Consider the following 27,990-nt stretch of genomic DNA (forward strand, 5'->3'; position numbering starts at 1 on the left):
TTGTTCCATTGATAAAACGTATTTTAATCAATTGACTTGTAAAAAAACAAACTTAACATATGACTGATGGCACTAAAAGACAGACACATCTCCACATAAACCCTCAAACTCCTCAAAAATGTCCATTTAACTATACAGTGCTAAAAATACTAGTGTCCAAATTTCTAAAGGTCTTTACTTCCAACACCATATTGCCAGACAGCAAGATTGCCAGCTAAGTTGCTGACTGCTCTGCACATCAACATCTGAACTGATTGGATCAAGCCATTTTTATGAAAGACAACGAGACGAATCACTTACAGGTTTATAAAACCAGTCATAATAATACAGCTATATTAAAAATACAGAGTACATATTGAGAATGCATGATTAACATCTCTACTTAGTAGCATCATCCATGCATCAATGACTGGTGTACAAGAGTGCACCAACACATGCCTTTTGTTTAATTTTTGAGATTTGTGATGCAGCAATTTAAATGACTGGCTGAAATTGAATTTTGAAAAGGGAAATGCATCTTTTATTGATATTCAACATGTCCCTCCTGACATCCTGTGTTGATTTTATCCAACTTTTACCCAACACAACAATCTCAAAACAATGCATAGCAAAACAGTCATTAACTTAGCTAGAAATGTTGTTTTGGCATGCAAAACAAAATATGGTGGTGACAGTAAGTGGAGTTTACACACATCTTTGACTTATCATAGTTATAATTAATTAAGAGCAGTATTGCAAATATTTGAAATACTTGCATGAATGTAAGTGGAGAAATGCATCATACATTGGTTATTTATATAAACTGTCAAGAATACAACTTATGACCAACTGAAATTTCAACAGAATGTAGAAAAACAATGAAGATACCGGTAGCTTATACTTGAGCAGTTAATCATTGCGATAAGAGGGTTTCTATATGTCCATCATAGGGAAGAGAGGGATACAAATAATAGTCAATATGGTATTTGCATTGTTAGAAGCAAATCCCCAACAGAGATTCATACTGACCCATGCACTTCTAACACAATATATAGCAGGTGAAAAAGTTGTCACACAGAAGCTATAATATTTCTGCCTATACTTGTAGCATACCCATATAAAGTTATATAATTTATTTCGGCCACAGTAAATTGGTAATGTCACAATAATGTGTTGAAGTCCAGAAAATAATACATTTACAGTATGGTTTAAAAAAATGCATAGTAAAAATTATTTGTGGGAGACTGTATGTGTTCGGTTTAACAAAGGCTTCAATGCCAAATAGTAAATTATTAGATTGAAAACCAGAGATGCACAAATAAAACCAGCCCATTTAATGTTTCAGTAACACATATGCATATTTAATATGAAATTATTATTAGGGTTTTGTCTTGTGGAGTCATCATTTATTTACAATACAATATCAGTTTGGGTCATATATCTAAGATTTCTCTGCTAATTTGAGACCGACAAAAACAAGCAAACATCAGTTGCACAAAACGCATTTCTGACTACACCCTAAAGACAAAATCAATCATTATATAAAAAGGCAATTGTTTATATTGACATAGTGGGCTCTTAAAGATGTATATTTGGCTAAAACATGGAAGGGTAATTCTGAGAAACAACAATTTTTGGTGACTTTCACAAATCATGAAAAATCACATAATGTTGCAGCAGTGCACATTTTTTTCACTGTGGGTCTTGGGATTTTTTTCAAATTTCTAGCAGCTTAGATGAAACCATTTAGAATTTATTTTTCTCTGTTTTCCAAAGTCACAGCTGAGCATTCCTTGTCAAATCGAGAAAAAAAAAATAACTCCCCTTCCTTTAACTGATCACATTCTATGTCTTCTTGTAAGAATATGGTTTACAAGACTATACAGTGTGATTTCAGGTACGAAAGGTTGTATCATCCGATATATAACAATTTGGTTTATAGACAGATAAACTATAAAATATAAGCAACAAGTCCTGGGATTGGACAGTATGTTACATGTCATGTATTAGAACTATTCTTATTGGTTCATTGGGATCAAATTGACCATGATCAGCCAATGATGAATTAAAACTAAACCAATCTGTTATTGCTGATGTATGGTATGGTATAATTATGGCTCACTACAATAGCTGCAACAACAAACAAATCAACACTGATAGCTGAGGATATTCACAGTACAATGAAATCTGATGATACTGTTATCTAATGGGTGTTCTGACAACTTTGTAGAAAATGATACCAAGGACAGCAGCGGCAGCAGCACACACGCTTACGGTGATCCAGATGTTCTTTTTTCGAGTCTGCATTCCACACAAATGTCTGCAAAGAAAGTAAATAAAAGATTAACATCAAAACAGTTTTTTTTTTCTTTATATTTCATGATTGCTGAAATACAATTCAGAAATAACATTCTGACCATATTCATAGTTGTTACTAATCTCATTTTATAATTAATATAAAACATATTTTTTAGATTTTAAAGATGAACCTAGCAATCCCTGGGATTGCCCTGTGGCATTGTGGGATACCATGGTGAGTGTTATTCGCATATTCTATTTCCCATGTTCCCTTTTGTATATTGAAAAAATGTCTTTAATTATGGACACAGCAAACCAAAAAATGTTGGAAATTCTTGATATTCTGCTGAGCGGAAAGAGAGGAATACCTGACCTTATTTCTATGGAAACAATGACTTTGTTATTTCTCCAAGCGTTAAATCTTACTATCATGCCATTTTAAAATAGGTTAAACATTTAATTGAAAAACAAAATTATCTTTTTCATAAATTTTCAAAAAAATCCCTTTTTCAACAGTAAGTTATGCGCCAAGCAACAAGATACAGTGAGGATATAGATATATACTTGTCCGAAATTTCCCCTTACCGTACTGTGACATACATACATACATATGGTAAAGTAACAATTGTTATGTAAATAATAAATAACTGCCTGATATAAAGTGATATATTAAACTGCTAAGCACATCAAGAATGCACAATAACCGTAGTTTAGTACGTATATAAGAGCTTGATTTTTCTTTTAAAATGTTTGAGTAAATAATACATGCACATTAAAAAGGGTGAATATACAATAGAGGGATAATACCCACTCAAGTAAATTAAAACTTTTTAGAGGGATAATACCCATTAAGACAATTTAAAGTATACTTTTTAGAGAGATAAAAAAAACACTAAGAAGATTTCAAATATATTTTTAGATGGACAAAACCCACCCAAGTCAAAAGTATACTTGGTTTTCCACACTTATAATAAACTCAACTACATTATAAACACCCTTAGTAATGATGAATATTAAATACACAATGGCTATGATTAAGAAGGTCATATCTAGGAATATGGGTACTAGTAGTATGGTGAGTAGATACTTGACAAATCTGTCTTTGTGTTGTTGGGAGAAACCAGCTTTGTCAACACAGACATATTCTTTAGTTATAAATAACATATTTACTTTAGATTAGCATGGGATCTTTTAAAGTTGTTACAACTACAAAGACATTGCTATGGTCCATTTAATAGATGTTAATGACGGAAACAGGTAATGGGTTGAATCTAAGTACAAACAGCAATTGGAGTAGTCCAATGTAGTTGCTTTTTAAACAATTACTGCCTGCTAAAATAAACAATGAATATCATAAAATAATTTTGAACAAAATCAATAAAAAAAATGGGGTCACTGTCAACTTGGCCTAGATACATTGTGTAAGCTGAGATAAGATAAGCTGAGATAAGATAAGATAATTATTACAAGTCATTGACATGACACAGTTCTTGTTGAGCAAGACAAAGCAAAATTTTAATTTATTTTTTAAATGACTGTCATGTACCAAGTTTGAAATAAAAGTTTTGCTTTTTTTTTTCCAAGCAGTTTTATTTAAACCATAACTTGTTTTCTTTGTACAAATTCAAATAAATATGTAGATATACACACACACACACACACACACACACACACACCCACACACCCACACACATTTAATTTAGTAAACAGGGATTAAAACAGTGGCTATAGTATTAAATCTCACTTGCAAAGTATTCTGAATACATTCCTAAAATACAATTTTTTTTCCTGAGAAAGAATGAGTGAGTGCAATTAATTCTGAATAGAGGTAACACCAAGGTGAGACATCAAGCATGACAGAAAGAAAGCAGATTCAGGAGTTAGAAAATATCATGATCTACAATAATATGCTTTTAAGAAACGAAAAAAAGAAGTAAATAAGGCTGACATGCTGCAAAATGACAATGTGGGTGTATATATCACTGAATGCCATGCTGAAATAAAGAAAGTTATAAAAAATAAAGCATCAAGGTAACACAATAAAAAATATCCAATAGAAAAAAAAACAAGAAGTGAGCTTGAACTTGGCTTAGAAGATATTCTTTTGATAAGAACAGTGAGAGAAAAATTTACTGGACATTATTCAATCAGGTAGTCATACACCATTACATGGCAATGACCTTAAACATGCCAAAGTCAATTTCAAGCCAACTCTGCTTCAGCCTGGGAAAACCCATTGCGGTTCAAGTCAGATCTGCTTCAGCCTGGTCCAACTCATTTCAATAAACCATTGTGGTTCATGTCAGATCTGTTTCAGTCTCGTCCCACTCATTGTGGTTCAGGTCAGATCTGCTTCAGCCTCATTCCACTCATTGTGGTTCAAGTCAGATCTGCTTCAGCCTCGTCCCACCCATTGTGGTTCATGTCAGATCTGCTTCAGCATCATTCCACTCATTGTGGTTCAAGTCAGATCTGCTTCAGCCTCGTCCCACCCATTGTGGTTCAAGTCAGATCTGCTTCAGCCTCGTCCCACCCATTGTGGTTCAAGTCAGATCTGCTTCAGCCTCGTCCCACTCATTGTGGTTAAGTCAGATCTGCTTCAGCCTCGTCCCACCCATTGTGGTTCAAGTCAGATCTGCTTCAGCCTGGTTCCACTCATTGTGGTTCAAGTCAGATCTGCTTCAGCCTCGTCCCACCCATTGTGGTTCAAGTCAGATCTGCTTCAGCCTCGTCCCACCCATTGTGGTTCAAGTCAGATCTGCATCAGCCTCGTCCCACCCATTGTGGTTCAAGTCAGATCTGCTTCAGCCTCGTCCCACCCATTGTGGTTCAAGTCAGATCTGCTTCAGCCTGGTTCCACTCATTGTGGTTCATGTCAGATCTGCTTCAGCCTGGTTCCACTCATTGTGGTTCAGGTCAGATCTGCTTCAGCCTCATTCCACCCATTGTGGTTCAGGTCAGATCTGCTTCAGCCTCGTCCCACTCATTGTGGTTCAAGACAGATCTGCTTCAGCCTGGTCCCACCCATTGTGGTTCAAGTCAGATCTGCTTCAGCCTGGTCCCACTCATTGTGGTTCAAGTCAGATCTGCTTCAGTCTGGTCCCATTCATTGTGGTTCAAGTCAGATCTGCTTCAGCCTCATCCCACCCATTGTGGTTCAGGTCAGATCTGCTTCAGCCTCGTCCCACCCATTGTGGTTCAAGTCAGATCTGCTTCAGCCTCGTCCCACCCATTGTGGTTCAGGCCAGATCTGCTTCAGCCTCGTCCCACTCATTGTGGTTCAAGTCAGATCTGCTTCAGCCTGGTCCGACTCATTGTGGTTCAAGTCAGATCTGCTTCAGCCTCGTCCCACCCATTGTGGTTCAAGTCAGATCTGCTTCAGCCTCTTTCCACCCATTGTGGTTCAAGTCAGATCTGCTTCAGCCTCATTCCACCCATTGTGGTTCAGGCCAGATCTGCTTCAGCCTCGTCCCACTCATTGTGGTTCAAGTCAGATCTGCTTCAGCCTCGTCCCACTCATTGTGGTTCAAGTCAGCCTGATCCAATCCCTTGTGGTTCAAGCAAGCTGTGCTTCAACCTTGTCCCACCCTTGCGCTTCAACCTTGTCCCACCCATTGTGGTTCAAGCCAGATCTCCGTCAGTCTGGTTCCACCTATTTTGGTTAAAGTCAGCTCTGCTTCAGCCTGGTCCCAAGCATTTTGGTTTAACCAACTCTGCCTCATCTTGGCTCCACCCATCAGGCTCAAGCCAGTTCTGCTTCAATCTGGTCCCATGCAATGTGATTTCATGCAAAAACAACATGCAAATTAGAACAAGAAATAACAGAAAATATCAGTGAGGTAACAAGTTTGGCAATCAGACAATAAGCTGAACTATTTTATTTGGCAGAAATATGTCGAGGACACATATACTATCCCCAAATTCACAAAATCCATACACATCACAGCATGCTATATACTACATACAATAAAGAAAAAAGCGGTTTGCAGGGAACAACAAATAACAAGTTGAAATGAGATAGGGTTAGTTAAATTAGTGAGTGCAGCAGCTACAGCCATGCTAGTTTGACAAACTGAAAATAAAATATACTGTGGTCAATAATGGAGAAATACAAACATCCAATGAAGGGATAAATTATGACTGAATTAAGAAACAAAACTGAAACAAATCATTAATTACATTCATATGTTTGCCATGGGACACCAAAAGAGACATGTTTGCATTTTAAAATTATAGTTACTGTTTCTATTTAGATTTCTTAGAATTGAAGTTTTGATCAAACAGAAGTAGTAGTGTCACTAACAGGTATTAAGTCATGTGATATCAACTTACTATTCAATGATTATCAATTTGCATGAGATTTTCATTATTGATTTTTATTCAATAGACAAATATTGTATTTTCGCGAAACTAAATGTAACCTTTGACCTAAGGTAAAAAAAAAATATTCAAGCAGAAATCAGACATAAATAGAATCATCGCCATGGTGAATGACTGGCCTCAACAACAAAGTGAATCAAAACTAAGAAGGCATAACAGAAAGAAAATCTGCAAAGTAAAAATACACGTGACACCAAAACATATAATATCAATGTAGGATGAAAGAGAAAGATAGTTTTAACCTGTGTGGGAAGGAATCTCTCAGTTTAGCTTTGATCCAAACAGCTGCTGGGTGAAGTATATGTACACCTTTCACGATACTGCAATAGTAAACAAACAAATAAAAACAAACAAAAAAAAAAAGTAAAAAATATGCACGCCAATGCCGAATGGATATGAGGAAATTACCAATTTATGGGTAAATCCAATGACAGAATTGCAGATGCTTTTTTTCTCAAAAAATGTAAAAATGTTTGTGCTTTTGTTAGTTTCATGCAGTGAGTTGGTAAGTCGGTTATTTCGTTAGGGTTTTAGTATCACTCAAGAAATACAGCCATATTTACCTTTGAATACCAACAGAAAAAATGAACAGAAAACTATTGTTATTCAAGCAGTTTAAACAAATTACATCGTTCTTGTTCAAAATTAACTAAATAACAAAAAATTGCACAAAAATCACCATGATTGAAAAAAAATTTATGGGAGGGGGGGGGGGGCAAAAATCCATGCATACTAATACAAAGGGCTGTATTTAAATAAAAAAGACTTACGGGTATGCAGCTAGAGTGGCTAGTTTTGTATATATGTCTCTGTTTGCCCTTCCTACAACACTTAGCGTTTGTGGTGGAGGCAATTTGTTGTCTATGCAGAACTGAGCTGGTTGGACTTCATGATCCTGTCTCACTGGATGAAGATCACTTTTAGAAGCCACTAGGAGACAAGGCACAGTGCTCCTCACAAAATGACGCTGTGAAAAATAAAATATTTGATAATCATGAACAATATGATCAAATAGTTTGTGGATTTCAATGAAAATATCCTGGATAGAGTGAAATGTGACAACACTTGACAGCGTCAGTGAAAAGGTCAACTTCTAATTTATATTTCACCATTAAGATGTACATTATACACCATTCACAACACAGCAAATCTAGTTAACCGCCCTCTATGGTGGGAATATTCAAACTATAAAACATGTGAGGGAGTTCTAAACCCTGTATCTGAATTCAAATAATCTTACCTTGTACATCCTAGCACAATATTCAAATGTCCTGGGGTCACTGATATCATAAATAAGACAAGCCACATCACACTGTAGATCATCTTCTGATAGTCTATCAGAAATACCTACATCAATCTCATGTAGCTGCAACAATATAAGATAGTAATATCTATCAATGCTCCAGTCAGGTCAGTAACAACTTGAAAATAAAACTTAAAAAATAAGACATATTACCCGGTACCTACACCCAAGTCATATTAGATGACTTTCACTATAAAGTTGAGTCCAGGGTGACATGGCTATAACTTTGTTTGGTATAACAATGTCCCATATTATTGAATTTGAGAAAAGTTTTCTCCTGCTGAAATCAATCATCAGGAACTATACAAATGTGATTGATCTGGCAAGTTATTTGTCGATTCACACAATACTAGTAATAAAATCAAAGAAAGCTTAGAAAGAACTCCTGTGTGCTGAGAGTATTGAAGACACATTAAAAATTAATTCAAAATTACTTGTACATGAGATATTGATGGAAAAGCTGAAAACTAATTATGTAAATCAGGTAACTATTATGAACAGAACAAAACGAATTAGCTAATTAGAGAATTAATATGAACAAATTTTAACCAAAAACAAGTCATTGTCAATGACACGTCCCCGTTCCGTTCATATTTGAGTGACATATACATTCAAAGCAGATCATGACCGAAATGCACCTGCATATGTACAACACATTGTGCTAAATCTGAACAAAATCCATCCATGCATGACTGAGATCCGGTTCTGGAATTGTGAAAATACGTGATTTTGATGCATTTTCGGCCTTAAAATGGCCATCATTCCGCTATTGTTAAGCAGATCATGAAACAAATGCACATATCTATTTGTGACATGATGTACCATGTGTGTGTGAAGTTTGAACTTGATCAATCCAGACATGTCTTGGATACGGATCCAGAACTGAATTCTTTAACAAAATGGCCGCCAGTCGGCCATTTCGAACTTGATCCGAAAAAAAAAGACGTGCATCAAGGTCCTATTATGTTTAATGTATGTACCAAATTTGAACAAAATCCATCCATGCATAACTGAGATACGGGTCCGGAATGGTGAAAATGTGCGATTTCAATGCATTTTCGGCCTTAAAGCGGCCCCCATTTGGCTATCGTTAATGAGATCATGAAACAAATGCACATACATATTTGTGACATGATGTACCTTGTGTGTGTGAAGTTTGAACTTGATCAATCCAGACATGTCTCGGATACGGATCCAGAACTGAATTCTTTAAAACAAAATGGCCGCCAGTCGGCTATTTCGAACTTGATCCGGAAAAAAAAATGACGTGCATCAAGGTCCTATTATGTTTAATGTATGTACCAAATTTGAATGAAATCCGTCCATGCATAACTGAGATCCGGGTCCGGAATGGTGAAAATGTGCGATTTCAATGCATTTTCGGCCTTAAAGTGGCCGCCATTTGGCTATCGTTAATGAGATCATGAAACAAATGCACATACATATTTGTGACATGATGTACCTTGTGTGTGTGAAGTTTGAACTCGATCAATCCAAGCATGTCTCAGATACGGATCCAGAACTGAATTCTTTAAAACAAAATGGCCGCCAGTCGGCCATTTCGAACCCGATCCCCAAAAAAAAATGACGTGCATCAAGGTCCTATTATGCTTAATGTATGTACCAAATTTGAACAAAATCCGTCCATGCATAACTGAGATCCGGGTCCGGAATGGTGAAAATGTGCGATTTTGATGCATTTTCGGCCTTAAAATGGCCACTATTCGGCTATCGTTAATCGGATCATGAAAAAAATGCATGTGCATATGTCCCATATAATGTGTGATGTATGAGTGAAGTTTGAACTTAATCGGTCCATGCATGTTCGAGATACAGGTGATCACGGACGCACGGACGCACACAGGGCAAAACATAAGTCCCCGTTTTCGGACTGCGTCCGAACGGGGACTAATTAATCAGGCCTGTCTATTGTCCTAGAGCATTTATGTACCAAATTTTATTCAAATGTGATGATCAATAATTGAGATATTAGTGTTAATTAATTATGTTAATTAGGTGATTTAATAGCATAAATATTTATCAAAAACTAATTGGGTCTCTGCCTAGTTCTCTTTAAAAGTTTCATTAAAATCCAATTTGTGATTCTTTATATATCAGTGGAACATTATGCAAATTAGGTAATTAATATCCAATTAAAACTAATCAGGTCTCTGCATAATCCTAGAAGATCTATGTAGCAAGTCTCATTGAAATATGATGATTAGTACTTGAGATATCAGGCAAAAAGCTGAAAATTAACTAATTATGCTAATAAGATAATTAATATGCACAAATATTTACCCAAAACTAATCAGGTCTGTGCAGTGTCCTATGACATCTATGTACCAAGTTTCATTGAAATGTGATGATCACTACTTGAAATATCAAAAGATGAAATTTAATTAATTATGCAAATTAGGTAATTAATATGTACTAATATTACCCTAAAAACTATCAGGTTTGTGCAGTGTCCTATGATATCTATGTACCAAGTTTTATTGAAATGTGATGATTAGTACTTAATATATCAGTGGAAAAGCCGAAAATTGATTAATCATTATGCAAATTAGGTAATTAATATTGCACAGATTTTTACCTAAAACTAATCAAATCTGCGCATTAGTCTGAAGCATCCATGTGCCAAGTTTCACCAAAATCCAATGAGTGATTTTTAAAAATCAGCTAATTATCATGCAAATTAGGTAATTAATATGCATGGATTTTCACCAAAACCTAATCAAATCTGTGCATTGGCCCAGAGCATCTATGAACCAAGTTTCATCAAAAATCAATGTATAGTTCTTGAGATATCAGTGGAACAGACACACACACACAGACAGACAGACAGACAGACAGACAGACAGACACACTAACTGCAAAGACTCCCTTTTTGTGCTTCGCACACGGGAGTCAAAAATGTGCACAACGATACAATCATTTCAGCATTGATGTAATGCTGACTCAACATTTTTTCAATGTGCCCACATGTCATGTCTATTGTACACATAATTCCTAAATGTATTTTTAGCAATCAGAGTAATCAATGTAATTATCTTCTGATATCACTTATTCATTGAGAATGATTTTGTTTGTACACAATACACAGTCAATAATTAGCATCAATCAGCTATATGAATAAATAATTGTAATTGATAATCTAATAATATTTTCAAAAACTTGTGCGCAATAGAAATAAAACTGAGATTTGTCATTACTTTGGGCGTCTTTTAGAACCAAGTGTAACATTAGTTGTTGATGCCAACAATTCATGGTATACGAACATTGATAATGTTGCCCCCAACATTAACGATGAAATAATAATTGAAATTCAATTTACAGGCTTGATAATTTTTCCTAGATTATATAAATGCACTGTTTAGCATTTATTTTTACTGAAATTTAATTTCACTATTTTGAGTATACCGATATTTACTGATTTTTTAGTTAAAAAGCTAACCAGGAAAACAATGAGTTCTATTGTTAATTTACATGTTCACATGGATTTAATTTAATCAGCAAAAATAGTGGAAAAAACAGTGAATAATTAATGCATTTACAGTACTGCACATCCTAATTGTTAACAGAACACTAGAGGGCACTACACTGATCCTGTACTCACCAAAAGATATTTATCCTGCCCGTAAACTTGTATCGTGTTAACAGCAAACTTAGAATGGCATTCTCTTGAGAGATCTCGCTGTGCTTCCATGTCTCTTCCGAGTAATCCTTGCAAAAATGCTGACTTGCCAACACCCCGTGGACCAATTACGTTGCAAAAAAACACATTTCTGGAGGTTTGTCGTTTGTCTCTGTCAACTGTTTTGTCCCTGGTGACTGTCAAATGAATTTCAAACCAATATAAGTGCCAATACAAAAGCATTGTTGTATACAAAAAATTAAAGCAAATAAATTATAAAATGCATAATTATTAGTTCAACAATGTGGGGAGGGGTACAACACAATTTAGATGAATCCATCACACAAAGTAAATCCTATCTTTGGTAAAGCTGATTTTCAAGTTTTGCAGATACCGAGGATACTGAACAAATATTGTCACATTAAATTAGATGTATTGGATAATTTGTAAAACTATTACGAATTCAAGAATATGACAAGAGTATGACAACTTTAGATATAAAGAAATTAAAGCAATAAAAAGCAATAATAATGAGAGAGAAAAATATTTGATAATTCTACAATTTTGTTTAATTTTCCATATCCTCATCTTGTACATTAAAATTTATATTAAAATTATCGATACAACTATTACTATTTTAATCCAAACCTTCTTAATACATTGATACAATGTACTTACCATGAATTGCTGAGAGTTGTGTCTCATGCTCTGCCATGACGTAACGATAGCCAAGATATGCTAAATTCTCCAATGTACGAGGTAAATCTAATAATGTTGTCAATCTGTATATATACAATAATCATGAATATTACTGAGAAATGTGCTGTTATACTAGAGAGTAGATTTCTATTGATACAGTCAAACTTTGTTTCAAATGAATATGAAGGTCCTCAGGAGAATATACACTCATTTGTTATAAATGGAGTTTGTGATAACTTGTCACCACTAGAGGGCGCTTTACAAAAATGAACATAATTACCACAAGTCATGAAACAACGCAATAATATATTAACTAAGCATTTTACATAGGAAATACAGACTAAAAAGGTCCTCATAGTTACATAGAAAAATATTAACATATGTCCTCAAATAATACTATATGTATTGTAGTTCAGCAACATATCTAAGCAAAATTTGGCAAGAAAAACACTAGCCAAGGCCTAATGCACGGTATGAGGTTTTACCCAGAATTCAACACGTTCTGTACCAACATGTTCTGTACCAATGCATATTGCTATGCGCAGAACTGAAAATTCTGGCATCGCTCTGCGCAAAAACAGTTTTAAGCTCGTTAGTTGTTTCCGGGTTCGCCTTCCATGTGCTTATCGTGCGATTTATTGTACCAATATCACATTTTCTGGACGTATTCCTACACAATCATGCCAAGAGCATCCAAAAGAGTCAAGCAGGCAAGTTTAGCCGCAAAATCACGTGGGGAAATCGGCTTCAACTGCTCAGTCGATCGCCGATGTTGTCATCGACACCCAAGGTCGTTCGCTTTCTGATCTTTCTTCCGAGATTTTGATTCGAGTATTTGGGTTTTGTTGCTTTTTTAATGACAGTGATGACGATAGTTCACACTTTGAGAAAGTTAAAATGATGTGCTCACTTCGAATGGTTTGTAGGCGATTTTATGCTATCGCGTCGAATGATTTGTTCGTTATGGGAATGACGACAAGCTCTACTGCCAGCCGTGCTTTTCACAGATTTAAGCTGATGAAGGCGAGATTGCTCGTTGCTAGTGAAATAGGGCAACTTTCCGATTTGATCATTCAAAAAGGGCCATCTCAAGTAAGACAAGTGGTGAGAAATTTGCTGGAAAATTTAAAAGGTCACAAATGGGATGATTCAAAGAAATATTTGGAAATCTCTCTTGCAGTTCTATTTAGCATGAAAAGATCAGCAATTTCTAAGAAAGCCACTGGGAGTCGAGCCTACATCAGTAAAATGTTAAATCAGCACCAGGCAGTAGGTAAGACGTTGTCTGGAATTGATGAGGGTGCCCTTTGGCAATTACGATTAAATAAAGATAAAGCATTTGCCAAATCAGTATTATCTGTATCATTTTTCAAGGAAGCCATTACATCAGATATTCTGACTATGATGGTTTAGAAAAATCTCTGAGAACACAAGAAAATGTTTTAAGAATTCCCAGATTAACCACTTTGAGAAATAATTTGAAACGGTTCCAAATATGGTGTCAGAAACTGCCTCTCAAAATAAAAAGGGCTGGTTTGTTCATGATATTGAAGGCCTGATTTGGTGAAGTGTCCCCAACATTGACTAAAAACTAATTGGATTATGACCTTGATGATGAAAATGAGAGACAGAAGTTAGAAATAGTTGTAGGTGAGGGTGGCGACACTTTCCAAGACTTCAAGGGAGTGTCCCAAAATTTCAAAGTATTTGCCATCAGTGGTGCTATACGTCTGATAAAATATAATGGTAATGAAGTATGGAGAGATCCAAATTCACAGTCTGTTGCAAGCCGCCTTCCATTTGCCATTATAAATGCCTCAGAGAGTGATGCACTGATAGAAGTTGATATTCTTCCTGTTCTGGCATGCACTGAAAAATTTGCCCAACATGGTATAAAGGGGATGAAATACTGTAGAAAACTGGAAGGAGATGAAAAGTATAAAAGTTTGGTCTTGCAGAGGAAGAGTATCAGTTTTTTCTGCAATTTATGTTCGGCTACAGTTCAGAAATGTTACAATCCAAATCATGAATGTGATATGTCTATCACTCTTGCAGATATGAATTCATGGGCAAAAGAAAAAAGTAATGGTCAGAGTAATCATCCTCTTATAAAGTATGACCCCATAAATGAATACACTATGGATCACCTTCATGCTAAATTGAGAAACGTGGGTAAACTAATTGACGAGCTCGTCAACGAGACTCAAAAAATCGACCAACAACTGGAAATTATACAAAAGTTTGCAAAGTTATCTGAAGATCAAAAACATGATATGAAGCAATATGAATCAAAACTGGTCGACCAATTTGATGCCAAGGTTGAAATTAATGAAGCAAATCATTCAGCAAAGTTACTTCAAGCTACTAAAAAGGATGATCAAACTTGATAAGAAACTTGAAGCAGCTTCACTAGCATTTGAAATTAAATACACTGAACACACTGAAGTGAATTCGTTGGATTCTGCTGAATCACATTTTGAAATTTTATTTGGCACACACAATGAATACAAATGCACACTATGTGCATCACATGTTGTATATAAAACCAAGCCAGGTATCGCTTGTCACATGCAAACTGTCCATGGTAAGTTCAGCACAAAAGATCTGAAACAAAACACAAGATGCATTACTAATCTCAATATTTAATATCAAAAATCTGTCATAATAATAAATTGTTATTTACACTCGGTAAAACTATTCCAAAGTCAGCCTAAATTGTCAAATTTGTAATGACGCTATTTTCTATGAAGTCTTTGACTGGAAAAAATGGGGCATGTGGAGGGGGTGTGGCACATTTTCTTTGAAAATCATTTGTTATTAAACTAATCTCAATATTTAATATCAAAAATCTGTCATAATAATAAATTATTATTTACACTTGGTAAAACTATTCTAAAGTCAGCCTAAATTGTCAAATTTGTAATGACACTATTTTCTAGGAATTAATTCTTCAACTTCAAACACATCAATGTGTGTCACGTTTACTGGAGATGGGGCAAGTGGAGGGGGCGTGGCACTTTTTTTTTGAAAATCATTTGTTATTAACTATATTCAGTATATTCTCACTTTAATATTACATAATTTATTATGAATAATATGTCAGAAAATAATATTGAGAGAAACGAGTGAAATGCATTGGTATCTAAAACAGATACATACCTATAGTATCTCAATAGTGTATATATTATCTCAATAGTGAATATATGGTATGCAAATAATGACAAAATACATTATGACACTTTATTCACTACTCCTACGAGGGACATAACGTGTATATGGTCGATCTACATATCGTTGTAAAGCTCTCGAAATCCCCAACAAAATTACGTTTTTCATTTTCACGACCAGCATTTTTGCAACAAAAAAGGCACCAACAATTGAAGAAATTTTTTAAAAATTGCTTTTTTTCGTGTAAAACGTTAAAAAAAAGGACTTACCGAACGTAACATTGTGAGCCGCTATGTTGAAAATCCAGAGGAGGCACTTTCGCGGTAATTCTAACATAATTCAGTTTTTTGGCTTTAGCTTGGTGGATATCACGGCTAATTGGAACATTCGTAGAAGGGGCACTGGTAGACAATTATAGCAATGTCTGCTCGACATTGAGTTTTTTGACAAAAATCGCCATGATGTCAATAGCTTTGATCATTTGGATTTTACAATCCAATGACAAGGCACACCCTACTTAACCTGAGTTGTTGACATTCTGAAGTCAGGACGAAAACTGGCACATCAGTCATAGTCACTGAATGTATTGAGAATTCACAGCATACTTTCTGACACTTTGTGTCATAGGACTCCAATGTCCAGAGTCCAGAGAAATTTTCACTGCTACAAAAATTCTCATTTTTCCTGACTAATGAAATTTGAAATTATAAAAAAAATGGTAACAAAAGGGGCAACTTACGTCCATTGTGCTAAGTATCCTTGAAGAGAAATCCAATTTTTCTCGTTGGTTGCTACAGTCATATTGACATCAGGACCCCATGGATTCAAAGGACAGGTGGAAAACAGATTTTCTAATTCAGTTGGGGATAAAGCATTGTCTTTGTCCTGAAAGACGTAATTCAATGACTGAACATGGTAATAACGGATAGATAATCATGCCGCAAACAAATTATGGTTACTGGATTGAGGAAAGAAAAAATGGTTGTGATAGGATCAGAGTAATACTGAGAATTTGACATAGTATGTATAAACAACACAAACTTGGTATCTCTGGTGTTAACTTGCATGATCACACATCAGAATCACAAAAAACTGTTTGATAAGAGATTTGCAAAGTACATAATTTACTTCTTTTTTATTACAGCAAAATATTAAAATTTTGAATTCAAAAAATCAGATTTTGAATCAAAATATACACACACTACTCTCAAGATAGGTAAAATATTTAGAGATTACCTTGTCATACTTTTCAAATAGGATTGTTAGAAACTGATATCCTAGATGACTTAATTCTGTGGAACAACCAAGACCTATATGTAATCTGTGGAAAACAGATAACATTATAAATGAAGAACATAAAAGCCTGTCAATGTGGGATCCCGGCTTTTATTATGCCAAAAAATACCTAGGAAGGTACATAAAATGTGTTGCATTCTCAGTTTACCAAGTTTACCTAAATGAAGAACATAATATTTACACCAATAACTAATCAGGTCTGCAAAATACAGGAAGTATTTTTTGAAATATAACCAGAGCAAGCTAAAAATAGGCCTTAGACATAAATGGTCGCAGAGATATCGTTGGGAGTGAGAGAGCCACAAGAATTTTGTTTTTGTCCCTCAAATAGTGTTCTATTCTCTCCTGTCACCATGGCAACTGTTCTGAATACTTTGGTTACACGAATCAGTGAGGCAGTGAACATGATGTTCGACCGACAGACAAATTCATTGTTCTTAACAACATTTCATGTTCTGCATACAAGACCATGATGGCATTAAGAAATGGACTGTTAAGATGTACATCACTTACTTTGGATAAAGATAATCACATGTTAGCTCTAAATTATCATCATATCCAAACTTCCTTAAAACAGTCCATGTTGTCTCATGCCGACCTCTTTGGATAAATAACGTGTGCAGAAATAAAAACCCTGTTCAACAGAAACATATGTATAAATGAAAAAACATAATAATCTATTATCACTCTGGATAAACTTGTAAGAACAGGGGTCTTCTGAACAGACCTTAGCACAATTGGTTCTTTCAAGATGTATTGTTTCACAATTTCTGTATATAGTATTTAGTTTTCTTATAGAGAGATTTAAGTATATAGTGCAGCTACAAAACTGCCTAATAACATACCAACTTGTGTAAGTCCATCGGCAGATACACCTTCACTTATATTCTTCTTGACAACAGCTTTCACGTCTTCCAGTGCTTGCTGTTGCAGCGGTACATTGAAACACCGCTTCTATAATAATTAGAAAGAGCAGAAGTATTTTTAAAATTGTTTTTGTCCTATACATCAATTTGTGAGAAATAACCTAATTTGATTCAAGTAAACATTTCTACTATAATAATTTGTTACTCTAACAATGTAACCACCTAGAAGGAATTGGCCAGATTCAGATGTCTATCTACTTAAAAAAATATAATTATTTGTTCATGGTCAAATTATTAAATAGATTACAGTATAATTTTGATGGGTTTATAATATAAAATACTCCATAAAAGACAGTTCTAACTGTGAAACAGATAAAACAAGTCATTGAAAATGACACAGTCCCTGTTAAATGTTTGCAAGTTCTCTTTGTGCTCGTCATATTAAAGCGGAGGGGTTGTTGCGAGTGTGTTCTAGAAACTTGAGTTCCAAGTGGCGTATACAACAGATTGTTTATTTACATCAAAACACGTGTTCTGTGTAGTAGTAATATGGTCAAAAATTAAAACAGTCGTTATTCGGCCATCTTTGATCTGATTATGAAACACACTGATATGTATGATGTATGTGCCAAATACGAATAAAAATGGTACATAAATTGTGGAAATATAGTAGCAAGGCCAAAAAGTCAGATTGCTGTCAATCGGCCAGCTTTGACCAGATTTTGAAACAAATTGTCATGGAAATGCATGAATGAAAACTGACAGAGCACTTCCAAGATACCTCATAAAAAAAAAAACAAGATCCCTGCCAGCCGACCATCTTTGATCCAATTGCGAAATAAATCATCATGGACATGTATCCTAACATGTATAATCTATGTACCAAGTTTGAATGACAACTGACAAAGCATGTCCAAAATACAACATTTTCAAAAAACAAGATGGCTGCCAGTCGGCCATTTTGAATCGAATTGCTAAACCACTGCATGTGCATATGTCCCTCATAAGGTGCTAGGCACATGCAAAGAATGAAGGGAATCGGTCAACAGGATTCTGAAATATGACTCTGGACAGACTGACACATGGACGGACGGACACACGGACGGACAGACAGACAGACTCAGGAACTCACGGACGGTCAGGACATGTATCCTAACATGTATGATCTATGTACTAAATTTGAATGAAAACTGACAAAGCATGTCCAAAATATGACATTTTCAAAAAACAAGATGGCTGCTAGTTGGCCATTTTGAATCGAATCGCTAAACCACTGCATGTGCATATGTCCCTCATAAGGTGCTAGGCACATGCAAAGAATGAAGGGAATCGGTCAACAGGTTTCTGAAATATGACTCTGGACAGACTGACGCATGAACGGACGGACGGACAGACAGACTCAGGAACTCACGGACGGTCAGGACATGTATCCTAACATGTATGATCTATGTACTAAATTTGAATGAAAACTGACAAAGCATGTCCAAAATATAACATTTTCAAAAAACAAGATGGCTGCCAATCGGCCATTTTAAATCGAATCGCTAAACCACTGCATGTGCATATGTCCCACATAAAGTACTAGGCACATGCAAAGAATGAACAGAATCGGTCCAAGGGATTTTGAGATATGACTCCGGACGGACGCACGGACACACAGACGCACGGACACACGGACGGATGGACGGAGACCGAATTATAAGTCCCCGTTTTCGGACTTCGTCCAAACGGGGACTAATAATGCTAATAGCAATGTCTTGTTCAGACCAATGCTTTACTTGTGCTTTACAGACCAGTAAAGTACAAACATAGATTTTATACACACATGCATACAAAACAACAATGGTTCTAAAGTATATATTCTCTTGCAATAAGAGTTGGTAAATCATTAGGTACCTCCATTACCCTTATTAAAGTAAGAACTATGGTGTATAAGTTTACCTGGAAGAGATTGAGTTCTTGGTCATTAAGCACACCATCATTATCTAAATCACATATTGCAAATATTCGGGATAATGCTTTTGTGCACCCTGGTTTCAGCTGAAAATAAACACAATCATTACAAGTTTGTACAAATACATAACTACACAATATTATCCAACTCTGTTAAAGTAAAAGGCACACCTACCTCCTTGTCTTCAGCAGAATAAAGTGGCCCCGTAGGATGGAGTACAGCCTTTTGCGCGTAATAGAATAGTTCTGATATATTCTTCAATGTTTTGGCTGAACACTGCAATGAGATGATGGCAGTTATAAATAGAATTCAGCAAGCAAGAAATGAATAGGCTACCTCTGCCATGACATTACCTCACACATACACTAACATTGTCTCTCTCTCAAATTTAAAATTATCCAATTTGTTGATGGTTGAACATTTACGATATAAATATATTTAATTAAAACCACTCAGCTTCGTAAATTTTGCTTAATAGACAATACACACAATGTAATGTAAAATACTTTATTTTCGCTTTATTTTAAATCAAATCAAGCGAATATACCTTATATTTTACATTCAAATCGTCAAAAATCAGTAAAAATAAATTTCATACAAAACACAAAAATTGTGAAAAGTGAAAATAATGTATTTTATAATATCCAATATTGGCCTCCTCAAAAGTTAGTGAGCCCACTGTAAAATGTTGCCAGAAAATTAAATTGCAATAAGCATGATAAAAGCGACAAGATACAATAAGTTGTAAGACTAACCTCCACACAAGTTTCAACTTCAGCAAATTCATTCATTATTGGTATTATACTTTCCATACTAGTGGCATCCATTATGTCACATTTATTACCGACTAAGATGACTGGTATCTGGTGGTCAGGACCCAGTGTTTTATTAATCAATGGCAACCACTTGTCAGTAATCTGTGTTATACTATCATGTTCATCAACAGAGTATACCACACACACAACATGGCATCGTTGAATTTCTTCTTCTAAGGCTTCCTCATCTTGTTCCTGAGCTGAATAATCTACTATGTGTGTTGGTACTTTTTCAGGTGTTACATCAGCTGGGATGGTTATTTCCTCAGCCTTAGCAGGTACCTATAGGGACATGGGTATTAAATCACAATGAGGTATTCAAACAAAGAACTGATCTGTTTCCCCTCTAAGCTTTAATTTCACGAAATGAATTTAGGCAATATGAGAAACCATTTTTTAACTGCAAATACACCTGACTGAAGGTATTTTTTGAGATGCAAGCACAAAAATTCTTGATACCAAAATTGCTTAAGGAGAGTGTGACGCATTTTGTGTAATTTGATATTTATAGACGTGTGTATTATTTGTATGCCAATATACGCTCACGAGAGGGCGTTAATAATGATCGAATTTACTGGAGCTTAAGGAGTCTTTGTCCACTATAAATGTGGGTCACAGGTCAATTTCAATTCGTCGTCTATTATCACCGAGTCTGGACACATGGCTAATCACCAACACCTTGCCACGTGGAGGCATGCAGTTGCTTCGAGTTCTCAAAGACAGATTGTTTCACGTCAAGTCGAATTGAAGACAATGTACAGTTTCACTATGTCATTATATGGACGTTTGTAAGAACTGCATCCTCTCTCTCTCAGCAAGATTTACAAGAACTCATTGCCGTCCAGCAATCACGTCGCAATTGTTTAAGCCGAAGCCAGCCAAAGATTAGGCCACGTGTTGTTTGCGTCGAAAAGATTGACTTTTGAAACTAGGTATTTTAGTGTCCATATCGTTTTATGACTCCAGGCGACTGTAAATGTATTTTCCTTGTGTTGTCTAATTTTGTGTGTCTTACCACACTGTTATTGTATTATGCTAAATTTGTAAATTTATTGTTCATTTGAATTAATGTCTTTTGATACCTCGTGAGCGCACTATATTTATTTACACGAATACAATAATAGAATTTGACAATATCCTGTGTTCGTGTCGTTTCTTGTTGCGAACCCCTTGTTTGGGTTTGGGTCAACGGAAAGATTCCAGTCTGACCGTCATCCGACTTTAGACCCAAATACGGCCGTAACAAGAGGAAAACAAGAAATTGATCATATATTTTGATACATTCATTTATTTTTACATAAAGATGATTCACAATCTGACAAACATTCCTTCTCATCAAAAGCCCTTCTTCGCCATGTGACAGATTGAGGGGGATATTACGTCTTTGAGCGACAATAAAGTTACAAAATTAGTTGCATCGTCATTGACATTTACAATGAAGAAACAGAAATGGTCAAAAAAAATTTGCATATTTTATTACAATTACATACCACCCGAATTTACAAGGTTACAAATGTTGGAACACAGTTGAAGTCAAAATATTCATCATTATTGCCATTGACGAATGTGTTGGATCGCACACAAACTCTTGATGAAGCACTTTCTGCCATGACGTTTTGAGCAAGATTTAACCTGCAACAACATCCTTTGACCTAATGAGTCAAGTCTGTTATTATCCAATCAGAATCCTGTGTTGTACCGACACAATTCGATGAAAATTCCCGAAGACCCTCTGGTAGAGCAATGCAGAAGTGCATTATCGATGTCGAAGTATGATCTGTTGGAATTGATTTCAGTGAACAAACGCCATGGTTTTTTCAAAAAACTGGTAACTAGCAAAATTTTTGATAGGTAAACCATAGACCCTCTTTTTAGAGGGTCTATGGGTAAACTGAATATGGCATTTTACTTTTATTAACAGGTCATTGTTTATGCACGGCATTCACAACATATTCACAGCAGTCGATATCCATGCTGTATCATATAAAAAGGATTACCAGTATTCGTTAAGCAATGATCAAAGAGTAAGTATTAAACTAGTGGCATTTTAAAGGGGTGGGCACTTTGCCGAATGTGACCCCGAATATAAAAATTGCGCAAAAGTGGGAGGTGGGTGCTTGACCATGCATGGGTGCTAATGCAGTCAGGTACAGTACATGTTTGCATGATTTTGATGTGTCCAAGAACAATAAAGGCAGCTTGATAGAGCAATTCTAAGTTTCACTAGTTCTGAACAATATATGTTACTTTTGACAACATACCTCTTCTGGGAATTCTTCACTCACAAGGGATAATATAAGGGATGTCTTCCCAACCCCAGCTACAAAGAAAGAAAACATAGCATTAGAGTGCATAGACACACAAGACTAAGGATTTATAATATGAGGGTATGCAAGTAGTGTTATATGTGATGAAGATCTCATCGATTTAGAGAAGTCACGCAAATTTTGAGATCAACATTTTAGTCAGCCTGTGAAAGAACTGATAAGAGTTCATCTCAGACCATGTAATACATGTATTTGGTGTTTTAAGATGGCTATAATCTCATTTCAAAACTGCATCCACTGTGTTCTGTAGCACTATTGGTTACTGTGGCCGCAATATTGCTTTGTACACCTAGAATACAACTAAGTTGGCTGACAATACAACTAAGTTGCAAGCAATATTACTTTAGAAAGTCTATAGATCATGATCAGATTTGAGAGCAACATTGCTTGCAACACAGCCATAATGTCAGACAAACCAAACTGACAATATTGCTGGTTTGTGGCCACAGTAAAGAGATATTACTTTACATGGTTATGAAAGCTGCATACCCTTACCTCATAAATCCTTGACAAGACTCGCTGATCTTAAATAAAGTACTGATTGAGATCTTCAATGAATACTGCCATAAAACATTTTACCAATTCAGGTACATTGTACCAGTAAAATCTTACTGAAGTAATCCATATTTTCGAATTTTGTTTTTAAATTTATAAATTATATCCTTTTGTGACAAGGGACAGTTCAGGAATTGAATGTCACTGTTGTCTCTCCCAACTTTTTTAGCTTTCAATGAGCAAAATTGCAAGCACTAACAACATGTAATGATACAGTGCATTTTGTCACAATCTTCTTATCATAATGGCATTATGACAATTGAATGCACTGTCCTGGCCAGGCCAGGTTCAACCTCTGATAAAAAAAAATGTTCATGTTTGTCGCAATTCTTTTAATTTAATGTTTTAATTTTTTTCTCTTCACTTACGACAATTTAATTTTTCAAAAAAATTATTTTTCCGATGACTCCCAACAATTTATACGGCAGAGCTCCAGAAGGAGTACCTACACTTTATGCAAATTTTTTAAAATTATGCTAATTTATTCATGACGTAGCAGTTTCTGTGCTCATGAATATTCATTAATTTGTGGCTCAATACATTTTAAAAGGGGCGATATAGTATTTTGGGGGGAAGAGTTAGAAAGGGGGATTAGCAATCCTTAGGGGGTCAATACTAAAGAAGGGACCCATTTGGAGAGCAGCCATGCTCCTCGTGTCTGTTGTTGCACGTGACCTACAGCTGTCAACTGTGTTCGTTCTTCGACTGTGTTCGTTCTTCGACGACTTCGGCTGGCTTCCACGTGGGGTAGTATTCTTGTGTTCTGTTTTCCTGACTTGAGTTTTTGAATCCGCTGTTTATGTTTTTAACGTCTTTCATGTCTTTTGTAGGAGTGTCCAATCCGTGATTCGAACTTGCGATCTTTTAGTTCCCAGCGCACTGTCTTGTCCACTGTACCACGAGTGTCTTCACACAGGAGTTAGGATTTAAGTCCTATTCATAGGAGCACTGTCTTCACTAGCATTCAAAAATCTAACTAAACATACTGGATTCGAACCAGCGATCGCTCACATTGCTGTCATAGTACAAATCAACTGAGCTATGTGGGTGGTCATGCAAATTAAATAATTTGTTGTCATATTTAGCTTTATTGCCAAATGGTGTTTGCGAGAAAAAGATGGGCAGGCAAGGAAATTGAACCCAGGTCCTCCTGATCACTATGTAGAGAACTGACCCACAAGACCACAATGGATTAACTGGATGTGTTTGCATTTGATAAGACTATATAGTGTGTATATATATAGAAATACAACATATTTCTATTATTGAGTTACAATTGTCCAAAAAATTGCCAATTTTGTGTTTTTACTTGTGTAAACTACATGCATGCCATAACCCGTTAGTGTACATCTTGCCAATTGGGTGTTTGCCATTTGCGTTGCCCATACCTGACCCGACCCTAACCCTAATGTCAAGACACGTTCCTGTTAATAATTCCGTTGCCCATACCTGACCCAACCCTAACCCTAATGCCAAGACACTTTCTGTTTATAATTGCTCAATAATGATACTCTGTTGTGCACTGTCTGTGGGTAAGTTGCATTGATGTCAACTGATTAAACAAGTCGCGTTTAAGTAATTTCCACTATTAACAAGTGGTTAAATTGTGACAATAAATGTGTGGACAAATATTTGAGATTAATTTTGGTGTAGACAACTCTTGTTTAATTATTTTACACCATTACAAGTTGTTAAATTGAGAGAATAAATGTCTCAACAAATATTAAATACTTAGTTTGATGTAAACAACTCACGTTTGATTAATTCCCACAATTACAGGTTGTTAAATTGAAAGAATAAATGTGCGGACAAATATTTTAGACTTATTTTGGTGTAGACAGCTCTCGTTTAATTATTTTACACAATTCCAAGTTGTTAAATTAAGAGAATAAATGTGCGGACAAATATTTTAGACTTATTTTGGTGTAGACAACTCTCGTTTAATTATTTTACACCATTACAAGTTGTTAAATTGAGAGAATAAATGTCTCAACAAATATTAAATACTTAGTTTGATGTAAACAACTCACGTTTGATTAATTCCCACAATTACAGGTTGTTAAATTGAAAGAATAAATGTGCGGACAAATATTTTAGACTTATTTTGGTGTAGACAGCTCTCGTTTAATTATTTTACACAATTCCAAGTTGTTAAATTAAGAGAATAAATGTGCGGACAAATATTTTAGACTTATTTTGGTGTAGACAGCTCTCGTTTAATTATTTTACACCATTACAAGTTGTTAAATTGAGAGAATAAGTGTGCGGACAAATATTTTAGACTTATTTTGGTGTAGACAGCTCTCATTTGATTAATTCCCACAATTACAAGTTGTTAAATTGAGAGAATAAATGTACGGACAAATATTTTAGACTTATTTTGGTGTAGACAGCTATCGTTTAATTATTTTACACCATTACAAGTTGTTAAATTGAGAGAATAAATGTGCGGACAAATATTTTAGACTTATTTTGGTGTAGACAACTCTCGTTTAATTATTTTACACCATTACAAGTTGTTAAATTAAGAGAATAAATGTGCGGACAAATATTTTAGACTTATTTTGGTGTAGACAGCTCTCGTTTAATTATTTTACACCATTACAAGTTGTTAAATTGAGAGAATAAATGTATGGACAAGTATTTGAAACTTATTTTGGTGTAGACAACTCTCATTTGATTAATTCCAACAATTACAAGTTCTTAAATTGACCATTATATTTGTGAGTAAATACCTGTTGTTTAATTAATTTCCACCTCTACAAGGTTGAGAGAATAAATGTGTTGACAAATATTTGATACTTATTTAGGTGTAAGAACTCGTGTTTGACCAACTTCCACCATTGCAAGTTGTTAAAATAATGAAATAAATATACTGGTATCATTGGATATTTGATTTAATTGTGAAACTTTCTAACAAAATGTTAACTGCTGGCTTCGAACCCTCAATCAACAATTCCGCAGACACGGTATAAATTCCACAACACCACAGAAGATATTCGTCTGTTGCCTGAATTGTTTTCGTAATATAGGGAACGCCATCGACACTTTAACAAAACTTACCTTGACTTGGGTCTTGCTCATCTCATGTCACAATCTGGAAACTGTTGAACAAATTGCGCGTCGTCCAGTTTAAGACGTTAGTTATTTTATTATTTATTCATTCAGTTTTGTATGGTGGAGTTTTGTGAGGTTTATTATTTTTTTGCGACGTTCTTTGTTTACTTGTTTACGGTTTGAAAGATTTCAGTTTATTTGATTTACGTTTTTACGGTAGCTCTGAGCGGGACTCGAACCCACTGTCTTTTCAAGCTGATTTTGTTTTATTTTGATGGCACGCTTGTGTACCACGCCACGACGTTGGTCGTTAAGTGGTGTTCATTTTTCTAACTACTCCAGTGTTCCGATGAGTTGAACGGAAAAGCCAAAACGATTGCTGGTTTCTGATTGCTTCGGTTCTGGTGAGTGTGTATCTAGTGTGATTCGAACCCATGTCGTTTGTATTGGGCGTTTTTTTATTTTCCATGTTAGCTACGCCGTAATATGCAACCACTTCCCCGTTTTATTGTGATTTTGAGTGTTTAATGATGTCTTCCTCACCCGTCACGCCATGACCCAGTTTCAACCACACGGCCATTTTGCAACACAGTTCGTGACCCTCGGCGTCACCCGACTGACTATATGAGCGTTCTGTTCAACTGTTAAGCTAGGATTTATTACCGTTATTATCATTATATTGTCACGTGATTTGTTTTACCTTATGTGTAATGTCTTAAGTATCTTTATTGTAATTTGTATATACCAATTCGTATATACCGAGGAAACGACCCCGATTGAAGGTCATGTATTTTATGACGTCACCAATTCGTGTGTAGGTACTGCTTCTAGATCTGTGCCATTTATACTATATTACAATTAGGAATAACATCAGTCGGAAAGAACACATGAACTACAAACTATCTAGGTATATTTATAGCTCCATGCACAAACTAAACAAACAAGCAAATATGAAAACACATTGTTTGGGATAGGATAGGATAGGGTAGGGTGTTTTATTATGGTATTTTTAGTAGTGAAATGATATGGTATACTCACGTTCTCCTACTAATAGTATCCTTACGTCTCGCCGCATATTCTTGATGTTAATGTTACCACATGGAATTGATAAAATGCCACCAAACTGAGTCAATTCGTCCACAAACTGATCATACAATAAACAGTTTTGTGGAAAGTCTTCGTCTGCACGCAATCCACAAAAGTTCAGACTGGTTCTGATATTGAAGCGACAGCTCTCGTCACATCGTGTTTTTCGGTTTTTATGTATCAGAAATGTCTAAATATTCACTCGTTCTAGCAAAAGTATTATCCCAACAGTGATGTGGACAAGATCGAACATAAATCGGATAAGCCTATAAATAAATATGATAGATTTTGTATACACGACTGACTTTATAAAAATTAGACTTCCGACATGTTTACCGCCTGGCTAAATGCGCATGCTCGGCGACCTATCAACCTTTTTCATAACCTTTGACAATTCGGCTGCATTTACTAGTAAAGTTTACTTTGTGACTGCAAATCAATTTGTATCATTGATATGCTTTTGATTAACATGCCGTTAACACGCAGATAAACAATCAATTTTGATAAAAAGACTTTCGATTCCGTAACTTGGGAAAGAAATAACTATGCAAATTTTAATGCCGCGGTGTT

The 27,990-nt window shown here is 35.4% G+C and overlaps 1 protein-coding gene across 2 annotated transcripts; it reads right to left on the minus strand.

Annotated features, from left to right (window-relative positions):
• On the minus strand, nucleotides 1–27,785 carry LOC100366865 (mitochondrial Rho GTPase 1-A). 2 transcript variants are annotated; one of them, XM_006818606.3, is made up of 15 exons: nucleotides 27,373–27,785; nucleotides 22,657–22,715; nucleotides 20,336–20,677; nucleotides 19,755–19,856; nucleotides 19,568–19,666; nucleotides 17,606–17,714; nucleotides 17,274–17,394; nucleotides 16,701–16,785; nucleotides 16,204–16,349; nucleotides 12,276–12,379; nucleotides 11,580–11,794; nucleotides 7,898–8,023; nucleotides 7,428–7,624; nucleotides 6,900–6,977; nucleotides 1–2,299 (listed from the first exon to the last, which is right to left on the minus strand). In XM_006818606.3, the coding sequence occupies exons 1-15, from the start codon at nucleotides 27,407–27,409 to the stop codon at nucleotides 2,179–2,181; spliced, it is 1,941 nt and encodes a 646-aa protein (XP_006818669.1). In that variant the 5' UTR covers nucleotides 27,410–27,785; the 3' UTR covers nucleotides 1–2,178. The 2 variants fall into 2 exon arrangements, with proteins under 2 accessions (XP_006818669.1, XP_085358146.1); XM_085502020.1 differs by lacking the exon at nucleotides 6,900–6,977.
• Nucleotides 27,786–27,990: the final 205 nt, after the last annotated feature.

Source organism: Saccoglossus kowalevskii, chromosome 8, assembly GCF_978046115.1.
Source record: "Saccoglossus kowalevskii chromosome 8, keSacKowa6.1, whole genome shotgun sequence".
Classification (NCBI taxonomy): domain Eukaryota; kingdom Metazoa; phylum Hemichordata; class Enteropneusta; family Harrimaniidae; genus Saccoglossus; species Saccoglossus kowalevskii.

Coding starts and splice junctions, on each gene's coding strand:
- LOC100366865 (XM_006818606.3), bottom strand. CDS start 27,409: ATGCGGCGAGACGTAAGGATACTATTAGTAGGAGAAC. Junction 17,715..19,567: donor AAGAACTCAATCTCTTCCAG/GTAAACTTATAC, acceptor TAATTATTATAG/AAGCGGTGTTTCAATGTACC. Junction 6,978..7,427: donor GCCACTCTAGCTGCATACCC/GTAAGTCTTTTT, acceptor TTACTATTGCAG/TATCGTGAAAGGTGTACATA.